This window comes from Pongo abelii, chromosome 1 (genome assembly GCF_028885655.2).
Source record: "Pongo abelii isolate AG06213 chromosome 1, NHGRI_mPonAbe1-v2.0_pri, whole genome shotgun sequence".
Classification (NCBI taxonomy): Eukaryota; Metazoa; Chordata; class Mammalia; order Primates; family Hominidae; genus Pongo; species Pongo abelii.
The window spans coordinates 163,000,105-163,015,079 of NC_071985.2; the positions used below are offsets into that span (position 1 = coordinate 163,000,105).

Sequence of the window (14,975 nt, forward strand, 5' to 3'; positions counted from 1 at the left end):
AGACCAGCCTGACCAACATGGAGAAACCCTGTCTCTACTAAAAATACAAAAATTAGCTGAGTGTGGTGGCGCATTCCTGTAATCCCAGCTACTTGGGAGGCTGAGGAAGGAGAATCGCTTGAACCCAGGAGGTGGAGGTTGCGGTGAGCTGAGATCGTGCCATTGCACTCCAGCCTGGGCAATAAGAGTGAAATGCTGTCTCAAAAACAAAACAAAACAAAACAACAACAACAACAAAAAAACAAAACACCACCAAACAACAACAACAACAACAAAAAACCAAAAAACATTTCTGAGAATAAAATGTTAAAGCAATCTTAGGATTTCTACTTTTCTAGGACTTTCTGAGAGAACGCAGTACATTGGAGATAGAAGATCTCCTTGGAGCTGACTTGAGGGGATCCTTGCATTTTTTAACTGTGTTTGTATAGTGGATCTAAGGTTCCTTTTTCACATGTCAACTGTGTTTGTATAGCTGATCTAAGGTTCCTTTTCACATGTCCTGTCTTCTCAGTGAATCTAAATCTTCAGTATATTATGTTGAGCCATTTCATAATTGTTGCAGATGGCCAAATATCAGCAGTATCAAGTAGTTCCACCTATTTATATAACGGGAAATTTCTGGGGTTCTAAGTCAAAATACTGAATCTTAAATACATCGATAATGCTTAAGAGCTTTTCCCTGGAATGTAGAAAATGATTATGCACCTCTTACATAGGAAGTGAATTAATGAGCTTCAAATCACTGATAAGAAACAAAGCAAAAAATTAAAGACAGTGAATTCAGAGAGAAGAACAAAAAAAGTCAAATAAATGAGTTTATGTAAAGTATTTGCTTAATTGTTTATTGGGGTGAACCTTTTCTGATATGCAGAGCTTTAAGTTAGTGAAAGTCATTTTCCATCACAAAATTCATTTTAAAAAGTCACCTTATATACAGCTAACTTTTGTTTAACTAAGCAGGGGGAGTAGAATGATGTATTATGTATTTCATAGCATTCAAACAGTAATAAGCCTGTGGCTGAGAAATTAAATATGGACCAGTTCCTTCTCCCTCATGAAAGTCACACACATACTGTGTTTGGGCACTTACTCTTACTTGATAACTATGCATAGATTCATATATACATATAATATATACATTTCTTATATTATCAAGTAATTCCATTCAATTCAACAAAAATATGCAAAACATCTGTCATGTGCCAAGTACTGTGTAAGGTGCTAGGGATATAGGATTTGTCAGACGGAATTGTTTTTGACTTGACTTTCAGCCCCAAAACAATAAAGGCAAATAAGCAACGTGAGAAGGACTTATTTTCAATCATTTAATCCAAATCATTTAACTTGGTAACATGGTTACATATTTGTTTCAGTATGGCATTTGCATGCATTTCTTTTATCTGTCTTACCTGAAGGATCTTATCACCAGGCTGCAGTAGGTTTGATGCTGGCCCATCAGGCTGAACCCTAGTAACAAAGATACCCTATAAGTCAGAAGTAACAGAGGTTAGGATTCTATTACCAAGAACTGGGCCTACTTAAACAAATCTTCATTCATATAGAAAACAGTGAAAACAGGTCCAGAAACAGTTTATGCATGTAGGCTTCAAAGATTATTATAGTATTTTAAGCAAGGCAGCACTCTCCAAGCCAAGTTTAAGAGAAGCAACATTTTTGCTTGCAAAAGGAAGCTTATCTTGTTTTGAAAGTGCAATTATGATTTATAAGTTGATCTCATGGCATATTCTTAATGATTTTTTTCTTAAATCATTTGAAATGTGATGCTGAATCATTTTTTGTATAAATTCTGAATTTGCCTTAAGTTATTCTACTTAACTATGTCTCCATTAAAGGCAGTTGGAGGTATTTGAAAAAGTATCTTCTATTTGATAGGTTATAAGTTCATTGTATACTTTAAAAGCTTTACTAGAATTATATATACATCTGGTTTATTTTAATGCATATTGTTTCATATGTTACTGAGAATTTTAATATAAAATGTATATGAACAAATTAAACATAAGCAAACTGGAACATGCATTTTAAATAAAGTTTATGACTATATGGTTATAAAATCCCTAAATTGATTAATGCAGTTTATAAGAAAGTCAAATTAATTTCATTGACCATGTATAGAAAGAAAACATATATTGAATGTCTACCACATGCTAGGCCTGGAAGGCTCATGATATAGAGATAGGCAGAATATAGTTTCTGACTTTAATGAGCTCACAATCTAGTGGAGGAGAAGTCAAGAAAACCAATAATTATAAACATTGTGACAAGTGTTATGATAGAGGTATAACGGATTGTAAAAATATATTGCACCCAGCTTATATTTGTGTATTAGGTATTCCAAGAGGAGAAGATACCTGATAGCTGAATAACAAAGAACACGCAAAAGTCATCCACCCAGGTAAGGGGAAGAAGGGTATTGCAGAGAGAGGGGACAGCACATAAGTGAGTGTGCCTGTTATATCTGGGAAATTTCAAGTGGTTCTGCTATGGCTGGAGTGCTGATGGAAGGGTGGTAGTGGATGGGGTTGGGAGCGCAGCAGAGGATCAGGCCAAAAAGTAGGTTAGGGCAAGATTAACATGGTCTTTCATAAACCTTCTTACCAATTTCAGGTGCTACTGAAAGATTTTAAACATGATTGTGATAAGATTTTAATTGACATTCAAAGAATAAACTAATGAATGGATAAACAAGATGTGGTATATATCTATATAATGAAATATTATTTGGCAATAAAATGGAATAAAGTAAGGAAACATGCTGCAACATAGAAGAAAACATTATGAGAACATTATGCCCAGTGAAAGAAACAAGTCACAAAAGGCCAAATATTATATAATTCCATTTATGTGAAATATCAAGAATAGGCAAATGCATAGAAACAGAGAGCAGATTAGTATTTGCCAGTAGCTTGGGAGTAACTGTTAACATGTACAGAGTTTCTTTTTGTACATAGTAAAAATGTTCTGAAATTAGATAATCATGATGGTTGCACAACTCTGAACACATAAAAATCACTTAATTGTACACTTTAAATTGTAGTATATCAACTATATTTCAATGTAACTGTTAATAGTTTTTTATTCCTAAGCATTATTAATAAAATGGAAGACAATATTTTGATATTCTTGCTTGTTATTTAGAAAAGCATGTTATTTGCTGATCTGTAAACACAATGACTCACTTAAGCTCATAACTTTGTGTGTGTGTGTATATGTGTGTGTATGTGTAAATGATAACAGACCCAAACTAAAATACTTCTACTTGTGTTTTCACTTGGCTTTTCAGAAGTTTATGAAACCTATTAATTTAAGACTTTTGAATGATTTTTATCTTTCATATTTTAATCTGTTTTCCTTCTTATTTAGAGATGAAACTACAGATAGGCATCAAAATTTCTAGAAAACTGTATAACTTTTAACCAAGTAATTAGACTTCTAGGACTTAAGGATATAACTGGACGAATATGCAATATACATGTGCTAATACGCTCATCATAGTATTATTTGTAATAACAAAAATTACAAACTATACTTAACAGTCTAATAACAGGGCATTGATTAAAGAAATTATAGTAAATCCATACAGTAGAATGATATGTGGTCATTAAAAGTGAAGTCCTAAATGGCTGATGTAGAAGTACACAAATGTTTAGTGAAACAAGCAGGTTATAAAACATTGTGTGTGGTAGGATGCTATTTTTGCTGAAATGTGTTTATATATATATTTGTGTGGACAAATATCTGCAAGGATATCTTCTAAACATTAACAGTGGTATAGCGCACATGTACCATAAAACCTAAAGTATAATAATAACAAAAAAAAAAACAGTGGTAATACTCGGTAATGGGACATCAAATCTTTTTTTTTCTTTTTTCTTATTTGTGTTTTCTTATTTTTCTACAATGATTATGCACTACTTATAAGATTAAGAAAATAAAACAAACTTAAAAAATTTGGGTTAATGGTGGCACTCAGGAGTGATGCTTTAACAGTGTTGGCCAATTCAGTTGTAAAAATGGTCAATTCAAAAGAAAAAAGAAAACTAGTTGTTTGAAAAAAGACAGTTAAACAAGGCTCAATGATTAATCCACCAGGCCAGTGAATGGCACTAGTTGTGACAACAAATATAATCCCCATGGTTCTTTCCACACTGGGCAAATAGCTCTCATATTCCATCATTTGAAGAGACTATATATACAATCAGTTCCCCTGGTAGCCCCTCCTTTGCTACTGGGGTCTCTGTACAATAGGCAGAATGACTGTTTTGCCCAAAATAAGCCACTACATCTCTGATTACTGGAAGTGAAGTTGTTTTGGCTATTATTTTATCTCAGCAGTCAAAATGTCTGCTACCCAGTTAATTTTGATTGCCTTTCTTTAGCTCATTGTACAGGAACAGTTTTAATAATGTTTGTATGAATCCAGATCATAGAAGCTGAATTAAGGCCATCATATCTGCAATGCTGGGAGGAACTAGCAACACTCTGCACCTGACTGCTGAAAGAATACAAATGTGGTGTCTGTGGCAGGTTTAATTTCACTTATCACATAGCTCTGCTGGATTCAACCTCTGTTCTGAAGACTTGCTTTCCTTACTCTTATGGTGGCCTGAGTCTTCCAAAGCATGTATTGCTTTTTTCTGAAAGCTTTATTATTTCACTTTATTATGTCTTTTCAATCAATAAACTTCATCAACTAAAAAAATGGTCCTGCCCATTGGTATAGTTTCCTTTTTTCCATATATATCCTATCAGCCAGCATACTGCCACATTAATCCAAGCAGAAAGCAATGACTGCTCCATTTGATCATGGTCTGTGGCATTCACTATTTGTGGAGGTGGAATGTTTCCCAAGACTGCCTGCAAAGGTCAGTGCCCTAATTTTTAATTGTATTTAGGCATATAAACATTGCTATATGAAAGAGACCAGATAAATCTAAATCCATTTTGTGGTCTCTTTTATGATGAATATTGATGAGAAATGTGAAAATGTTGACCCTGCTTTGAAAAAGCTCATTGTAGCAACGTGTCACCCTTTTAACAACTCATTTTATCCTGAGATTTTAAAGAATACTTTGGCACTGATGACAGAGTTTGGTGGGAAATAATCAGTCTGTTTGTATTCTAAAAATTAGAAACAATAACTTCCTACTGTTTGGTGAAAAGCTATCTCCTAACTTCCAAACAACAAGAAGCCAACTTGTGTGTATCAAATATCCAAATAATGGCATCTTACAAATCTTTCAACTCTGCTAGCAAGATCTTAAATGTGTTCAGTTTCTTATAACATTTGGCAGAATGCTAAATGAAGGACAAATTATGATGCAATACATTTAAAACTAGCTACGTAATGTACTAATGTAAGTCAAAATGAAAAATTATAATAGCTTATTATTGCATAGCTGTAATCAAAAAGCAACCAAAAATAAGCAATTTATTCCTGTTTCTCTGAGATTGCTTTTAGAATCAAACTGCTGTTATATAATAACCCATAAAACCAGGAGCTAAAAGTAGCAGCAACTTTAATTTCAAGTTTAATTTACATACCATGAAGCATTCTCTCTGCTTCTGTCAAGTCCCATAGGAAGCGAATCATTAACCCTCTTTTTCAATAAGGCAATATGTATTAGTTTTCTACTGTCGCTGTAACAAAGTTCCATAAACCTAGTGGCTTAAAACTTCACAAATTTATTATTTTACTGTTCTGTAGGTTAGAAGTCCAACATAGGTCTCACTGGGCTAAAATAAAAGTTTTGGTACGGCTGCATTCTTTTCTGGAATCTTCAGGGGGAGAATCCATTTCTCTGCCTTATGTAGCTTCTAGGAAATGTCCACATTCCTTGGCTCATGATCCCATCCTTCCATCTTCAAAGCTACCAATGGTGAACCTCTCTGACCATTTTTCTCCTGTCACATCTCCCTCTGACTGCAGCTAGGAAAGATTCTCCATTTTTAAGGCCCATGTGATTACACTGGGCCCATCTGAATAATCCAGGGTAATCTTCTCATCTTAAGGTCCTTAACTTCATCACATCTGCAAAGTCCTGTTTGCCATGTAATGTAACATATTCACAGTTCTGAATAATTAGGTTTTTTTTTTTTTTTTTGAGACAGGGTTTCACTCTGTCACCCAGGCTAGAGTGTAGTGGCATGATCATGGCTCAATGCAGCCTTTGCCTCCTCGGTTCAGGTGATCCTCCCACCTCAGCCTCCTGTGTAGCTGTGACTACAGGCATGTGCCACCACACCTGGCTAATTTTATATTTTTAGTAGAGACAGGGTTTTGCCATATTGCCCAGGCTGGTCTTGAACTCCTAAACTCAAGTGATTTGCCCACCTCGGCCTCCCAAAGTCCTGGGATTACCGGCATGAGCCACTGTGTCCAGCCTAGGATATTTTTGAGAAGCCATTTTTTCTGTCTACCACACTGTGCAAGTAGTGGTCAAGAGCATAGCTCTTGAGTTTACCTGTCTGTGTTCACCATTTACAATTGGTGACCTTGGGCAAGTTAACTTCTATGGACTTTTCCTCATCAGTACAATGGGTTAATAAATGGTACATACGTTATAGAATTGTTAGATGAAGTGACTGAGTACATATAAAATAGAATAATGGATGACACTCAGTATAGCATCAATAAATGTTACTTTAATTATCAAAAGTCTGAAACTCTGTCAGGCATGGTGGCTCACTCCCTTAGTCCCAGCACTTTGGAAGGCTGCAGTAGGCGGATTGCTTGAGCTTAGGAGTTTGAGACCACCCTGGGTAAAATGGTGAGGCCCCATCTCTATTTTTACTTCTTAAAAAAAGTCTGAAACTCAATCTAAAACTCAAGGTCTTTAATCCAGCAAAGCCCACATTGAGAGTTTCTGAGTCTCCAACTATACCAGATTTATTGGCAGAAAAAATTCTTTTCCTCTCTGTTTAGAGTATATTGAAAGGACAATATTTGCCATCTTTCCTTTGAATTTCTAACAAATAAGGGGACATTGGCACCTCTTATTTAGGGAAGGGGATAAGAAGGGGCTGGAAAGTTCCTCCTGCCTCATCTATGGTTTCCTGGTTGTGGCTCACAGTGATAATGGCTCCAGTTACTGTTCACTCTTAGTAGTGGACATGAGTCCCATCTGGAGGGCTTTCTAAATGATTTTTTATTAACTTTCAGGGACTACTTCCTTTAGTAGCTCCAAGTCAGGAGTATCAACCCTTTATAGTAATGGCTAATAGAATCCACTGTAGTTAGTGGCTTGTGGCATCTCTAAGTGGGTTTTTCTTTTGTCTCTCACCTCGGGTTCTTTAGTGACTTGAAAGCACAATGGCTTTCCCTCAGCACCACCTCTAGAGGGTATCTCACAACAGAGCAACATGGTAGGTACTGGAAGCTCCTTTCAAAAGAATGGAAATCTTTGTTCTTCTCAGACACCAGCATTCAGACATGTTGGAGACAGGCACAGATCCTGTGGATTCATGCATCACAGAGGGACTCCTCTAGGTTTGAACCAAAGCTAATCTAGAGAGGGCTAGCTGGATGAGCCACATAGTCATGATCTGTTACCATTTCCTATTTCCACCTCATTTAAAAACTATTAATAGTCTTTATACAAGTCATAAGTGATTATTCCAGAAGTACTCATAATGGGCTTATGAAAAGTTTTGCTTTTCACAGTAATTTTGGAAAAGGATAAGTTTGGGAGGATTTTTGCATTGTTAAGATCTGACCTTGCCTCACTGGTTACCAGCCTCTACATCCCTGGACATAAACCTTAAAGGACTTAGAAAGTTAGTTTACAAGGCCAACATTTAACATTCTAAGTTTAGAGGAGAAAGGAACTTTATATGGCTTTTTAATGATGAAGGTGAACGACTGTGACAGTCTCAGCCATTGTAAATGTGGACACCAAAATAGAACTTGTCTTAAGGGACCTACGACTTCAACATATGAAATATGCTTTTCCTTAAAATTCTGAAAAGTCTTGGCTCTAGCTGATGCTGAGAAACTGGTTTCTAGAAAGACTATATCTCAAGTAAAAATTATATACAATTACAATTCAGAACACATTAGTTAAAAATAGCATATAGCATTTCATGCTTTCATATAACTATGGAAGTTCAGAGTGTTTCTAGAGGCAAAACTGACTCATGAAAACAGCAAACAGAGCCATAGATTCAATTTTCAGGGGGAAACTTTTTTTTCTAAAAAAGTAGCAAATATTAATTTTCTTTCATAATGTGGGCAATGTCAATATTGAAGCTATATTGTGGCTTGTAGAAGCAACATTAGATATACATAAGAGCCTATATTTACTTAGTCCCTATGATTATTAGAACACTTGACATATCAAGGATAAAGGTATTATCAATAGTGCTCCTCTCCATGAATCAAAAGTGTGATGACAAAGTATTTTAAGGTTAATTGCTATGCATCAAGTTTTAGGCTTTGAATAATTTGCTACCTTAGCAACTGATAAATTTATATGCATCAAGAGAAGTGATTTATCCTATGGCAATTAGAAGTTAAGAGAGAGGAGAAGTGAGGGAAGAAGAGACAAAGAGGGAGAGAGAAAGAAAAGGACACTGACAGCTGAATATGATGCTTCCATGAATGGCTGTACTTAGCTCACAAAACAGTTAAGTGTAAAATCTGTAAAAGATGAACAGAAGGAGAATTGCTTTAGAAACAGAAAATTTAAGGCAGAGACACAAGAAAAAAATTCTGCAACTGACTAAAATTTTCTAAAAGTTTAACAAAAATTTTACACATAGAAAGGAATTTCAGTTTCATTAATTTTTAAAAAAGTAAATATTACAACGGAAATCACTTGGTTGCATTTGTAAAAAAAATGATTAATAATGCATTGGAGCAACAAAGAGACTAGTGCAACCCAAAGAAATGGACTATGGGATCACAAATCTCTTAGTAGCAATATAATGAAATGTAATATTCTAGCAAAATAAATACACATTGTTTTGGTCTTTGGACTTGCATCATTCTTTTTGGTCATTCTAAAAGTTTGTTTAGTAGCATATATATATATATATATATATATATATATATATATATATATATATATATAGTTTTCAAGATGATGCTCTTCAGACCTGTTAAAAGCAACCAAAAATAAGCAATTTATTCCTGTTTCTGTGTGATTGCTTTTAGAAATTATATATAAGTACTAGAATATTTTTTATAGTTTGATACTGATAATTGTGGGCTGTTCTTTTTTAGATAATTTGAACGTAAGTGCTAAAATTTTGTTTGGTTTTGGTTACTTTATATGTTTTAACTTTTATTAATTGCTTAGTATTTCTACTACTGTTTAACAATTAAACATGTCTGGGATGTCTGTCTATTGTGACTGACAGTGCATTGCATCCTGTTTATTTCTTAGTGAAATTATTGAATTTTCTTTTACTTGCTTGTCATATGTTCTTTTAAAAGTCAATAATCATATTCATTCACTTACAATCCTTCTGGATTTTTGGACTCTTAGGAAAAAATAAAAGAAATATTTACCATTTATTTTATTTTATAAATCCTTTAAAGCCTGTATTTAATATGGGACCCCAACTCGTGGTGAATATTTGAATTGCTAAGCTTTGTACAGTTTACTGATCCAGTCAGAGTCCCTAATGGCTTTTTCTCTCAGCTTCACAAATAACATAAAATAGTAAAAATGATTAAAAACAGGAGTGGGAACTGTAGGAGGCTGTGGATTCCTCTTTTTAGCTATTCTTAAAATAGTATTGATAATCAGGTTTCTGATTATAATTCCTGAAGGCTCCCTCAAAGCCCCTCTGGTTGTATAATTTTTTGACACTATCTGCACTATTTTAAAATCACAGATTGAAAAGTGAAAAATTCAGTGAAACTTTCTTTAACCAATTCTGCTAAAATAAGGTTTTTGAAGTGAAAAATTGTTTGTTGTAAGCTATATTCAGTCAAACTGATTCTCATAGGTTTAATATGGTTTTATTTAATGGCTAACGCACCATTATATGGTCAGAATATGCTAGAACATTTCTTAGAGGTGGCTCAGGAAGTCAGAAAGGCTGGGGGCAAGTGCCAGAAGACACTACAGTTGTAAATTCTTGATATGTTGACTAATAAAGTGGCTGTTAGGCCAAGACTGTGCATAGGTGGTGTAGAGTAGAACGAAAGGGGTGGGGGAATCATATTTAGTCTCGATATTTCTATAATTATTTAAAAATTTACAGTGCTGATATTTTCATTCATTACCTATGTGTTTTTAAAAAGGCATAGGTTAAAGAAAAAGGACACTGTAGTTGTACACATCTGAGACTGACAGTGTATTTAAAGGAGGATAATTACGCCACATAGAGGCGTAATTATAAAAGCATTGAGACTGCCTGTGGCTGATGAATGAAGGGGTAGCAGTTCACATTCAGAAGAATCAGCAAAGATTTAGAAGTAAAAGTCATTCTCGATTCTCTCTTTGTCTCTTGGGCGATTCTCATTGTATGTCCCAGAGATGAACACCTTCAGGGAACTGAAGCCACCTCAGCTAATGCCACCACCCCAGCTGAAGCTACTCCAGCTAGTGCAAGTCATACAAAACTCGAACATATCATGGGTCTTTTTTTTTCAGTGTAGGAATAAGCAAAGGTTGCCAAGTCTAGGTATTCCATTAAGTTAGTCATTGTGAGTCAAGGTAGAAACATTCGTTGACAGAGAGGACAAAGGGAACGTGTGATTTTTTTTTTTTTCTCTTTCAACAGAGAACTCAGTATACCTCAATGAACAAAAAAAGACAAATAAATAAATATGACTTTTCTTTAATCATTTTAATGTTTAATTCCACACTAGAGAGGTTGCTTGTTTTCTATTAGTGAATGTCCTCAGGGTTTAAATGATAGTCCCTTTTAATGGAAATGTGGTTTGTGCATGGCGATGGGTTTATTCAATACGATTTTTAAATACAGGAAGCAGTTTTCTTTTCCACTGTACTTAGAATCGGATACTTAGACTATGTATAGCTATACTAGTTATATTGTAAAGCTAATGAATAATTAAATAAATGCATAGGCCAAGCACAGTGGCTCACGCCTGTAATCCCAGCACTTTGGGAGGCCGAGGCGGGCGGATCACCTGAGGTCAGGAGTTCGAGACCAGCCTGCCCAACATGGTGAAACCCCGTCTCTACTAAAATACAAAAATTAGCTGGGCGTGGTGGCGGGTGCCTGTAGTCCCAGCTACTCGGGAGGCTGAGGCAGGAGAATTGCTTGAACCCAGGAGGCAGAGGTTGCAGTGAGCCGAGATCACATCACTGCACTCCAGCCTGGGCGACAAGAGCCAGACTCCGTCTCAAAAAACAAAAAACAAAAAAAACCAAAACAACAACATGCATATATGTGTACTTTGGTACCTTATTCAGTAATCCTAAACTACTATTACTTACTCTTTAACTCTGGAATTATTGGTTATTCTTTTTAGTAATTATGTAAGATCTTACTGATAAGCTAATTTTAAGTGCTTTCATATTTTGATTAAAAAATGTTTAGGTTCCAAAGTACACATATATGCATTTATTTAATTGTTCATTAGCTTCACATTGATACTTTTTAGTGACCTTACTTTTTCACATTTATGCCCCAGTGAAAGTTTCCTGAAGAATTAATGATACTTATTTGCTTTCATAAGCTGAAATTCATGTCTCCTTTCTATTATAATGTCTAGATACTGACATTTTTCAATTGGCTAAAGCATGCTACCATACCTTTTAAAAAAAGCTTGGTATAAATCGTCACACCTGTAGGAATACTATTTGTAGGAGATTGTGAAGACTACATTTCATTTCTACCAATGTTTCTGAATAGATCTTGGACCTTTTACTCCAACGTTAAGACAATGAACTGAAAGGTGAAAATTTATTTTTTATTAAAGAAAGAACTCATCTCACTTTTAATGTCCTCAAACAACCTAGTGGCATTTTGAACCTCAAATTGCAATATGACTAAGATGCAGCTGAAGTAATCAGTTATGTTTATAAAAGAATTTATGCTTGAAATTTATTTTAAAAAATCATTTTATATATAAAATAAAATCTGTTTCAGCCTCTTCCTAAATTTAGTCTGAAGTACAAAAACAATTTGATCTCTATCCCTTGCTCCTGAATTTTATTTTCACATAATGCATAAAGTTTTTCAAATTATTTTGCCTTACATAATCACTTGAAGTAGAATTAAGGATGTGACACATATATAAATTATATTACTTAAAAAATGAATTTAGAAACATATACAATAAATTGTATTTGTCTAGTAGCTGCATAAAGTTAAGGAAATGTGCTAAAAGTAGTTTAATATTTATGTAGTAAATATACATCTTGTGCTATATGGAGTTTTAAGCAAATATGTTTGCTATTCTCATTTTTTATATCCATGGAGAAAACCTGACAGGAAATAGGCATATGGTATGGACCTTTTTTACAAGTTAAAAGCATATCTTTAGCAAGCTTTTGTTTATGGATCACCCAATGTCATGAAGTTGAGCAAAACTGGAACATTATTCTTGTGCATTTTTGAACTTGCCATTGCCCCACATGCCTCTGAGTATTGTTATCCTTGGATAAAAGTATTAAATAAAAGCTTCAATTCTGCATGTCTAAGTGTCCTTCTTTTCTTAATATTAATCATGTAAAACCTTTTATTTGATGTAATATCCATATCCACTAAAACAATGGAGTGAAAAAAGGAGGGGCTTAAGTCCTATTGCAGGCTGTTTGGGCATCTGGAGGCAATAATTTAAATGTAATGTAAATAATTTATGGTAATTTATTCTGAAATTCTAGGACATTTATTTAGAGTTTATTGGTGATAATAGTTTACATTTTCTATGCTCCTAATATTCTTTCGATGGCTTGGAATTTTACCCGTACCATAGGCAAATTAAGGCATTTTAAAAAAACCATGAATTTGTTTTTTTTCTATCATTTCTATGGCTACATTTAGATGGCCCAACTTAGTGGAAATATGGATGAGCTCTCTGGCATCTGTTGAGCTTAGGCACTTACGACTATTCTCCACATAAATGGTGGATAGTGGAGGATAACTGATTCTCTGGCCCCAATGCCCCAGTCTGTATTATTTGCTGCTGTTAGGTCCTTTGAGGATGGGTTGAATCCATAAAACAGCTTTCATTTTGATACTATGAGTAGATAATTGTTCATGCAATTGTTCAGTGCAACATCTTTATACCATATAGGGAAAGGGGCTATGAGTCTTCTTTAATCTCTTTAAGATCCAGGAGCTTAGTTCTTCTTCCCTTAGATGGAGCAAGGAAGAACATGAATCCCTGAATGATGAGTTTTGTGAATGCATCATTAAAAATTCTCTCGTTTGCAGAGTCCTGGGTTGCCTTATAAAATGTTACAACAGCATGGCATCAGTTATCTATTAATGCAGTTTCCTCTTTCTAACAACATCCTGTGGAAATTATACTGGTAAATTCCTTAAATTTTGCAATTGGAAATTATTTTATGAGTGCTTACATACAAGCAAAGAATACTGTGGCTTGCTCCATTGGCAGAATCACCACTGTAATGATACCTTAGTCCCCAAGTTATATAATTGCTTAGCAATCTTCTCTGTACAGTATGCTCCTAATTATCTAGGTTCAATAGAGAATACATGCTGACTCCCAAGGACTTGTTGAAAAAAATATCTAGACTATGACTAATTAGAGGGCTCTGTAATACTCTCAATATTAGAATATCATATTAGTCTCAACTCTACAGGGTATAAATTTGTCATGGCTCTTCTGCTAAGTGACATTTGCAGATAGAGGTATGTATTATAATGCTTATTAAGAAAAGCATTTGGAGTCAGCTCAGTTTTGTTTCAAATCTTGTCTGCCACAGATCAGCTAAATGACCTTGGGCAAGTTAATTAACCCCTCTGGGCCTCAATAAAATGGGGAATAATAATACTACTCAACTAACAGAAATTGTTATGAAGATCACATAAATTCATAAATTCATATATATAAAGAGCCTAATACAGTGGCCAGCATTTTCTATATACTCAATAAAAGGCTATTATTTTTATTGCTTTACTATCAGATTTGTTGGCTCAAAATCTTTCATCTCTCTGCAGTATCTTGACAATTTGACAGCAATGTTTCTTTATTGTAATAAAACAGATCATGGCTATTATACACTTCATTGAGAGGACAGAGGCAACTAATTTCCATCCAGTGTTCTACTGCTTTCTCTTTCCAAGTATGTAAAAGCAGTTTCTGCTTGACAGTGAACACTGAAATAATGAGTTCTATGCTGAATGAACTGGTGTTTTTCACTACTAAACATTGTTTTGACAATATCAACTGCAGGGCTAATTGTGCTCTATCCCTTTAACTGGAGGAGACAGTATTTGATCAAGACTACCTTGGATCTTGAAGGGGAGTTAAGTTTGCTAGATGAGATGCTGTTCTAAATGCTCAAAGTCTGGTAAAAATATTCCCTCATATTTGGCTTAATCCTGATTCCTCCATAAAGCCTCAGTTAACTTTTGGGCTGCCCTAAGTGTTTTTCTGCAATAATCTCAACACTACTCCAGAACGTAGATCAGAACGTCTGCCAGACCGAACAATATAGTTCACTTTTGCCTCAGTTGTGGCTCTCAGCTTTTTGAGATGACTGTTTCAGTCTTTCCCTGTCTGGCTGTAATCGTTTTGGATGCTATCTCACATTGGTCCTTGTCATTTCCCTGAAACTAATTTCCATCAACAATAATGAAGAGAATGGAACAAATATATTAATTAACTTCAGTACAGAAGTTAGAGGTCCTCAGTACCTCTAAGACATTCAGATGTTCTTAGATACTTAGAATTTTGAGCAACAAAACATTCAAACATCCATGAGCAGTAAGGAAAATAATATAGTGTATTTCTGAGAATATTCCTAATCAATGACTTATTTATTTGAAGAGAGTATGTA

At 34.7% G+C, this 14,975-nt stretch overlaps 1 protein-coding gene across 10 annotated transcripts in view; it reads right to left on the reverse strand.

Annotated features, from left to right (window-relative positions):
- The window catches only part of LRRC7 (leucine rich repeat containing 7), a 1,078,250-nt gene that overhangs the window by 13,192 nt on the left and 1,050,083 nt on the right, over positions 1-14,975 (reverse strand). For 9 of the 10 annotated variants that reach the window (XM_063711876.1, XM_054533117.2, XM_054533085.2 and 6 more), the window contains one exon: positions 1,413-1,487. In XM_063711876.1, coding sequence (XP_063567946.1) covers positions 1,413-1,487 — 75 coding nt within the window. The remainder of the gene's footprint in view (positions 1-1,412; positions 1,488-14,975) is intronic. The other variant, XM_054533106.2, reaches the window with a different exon arrangement.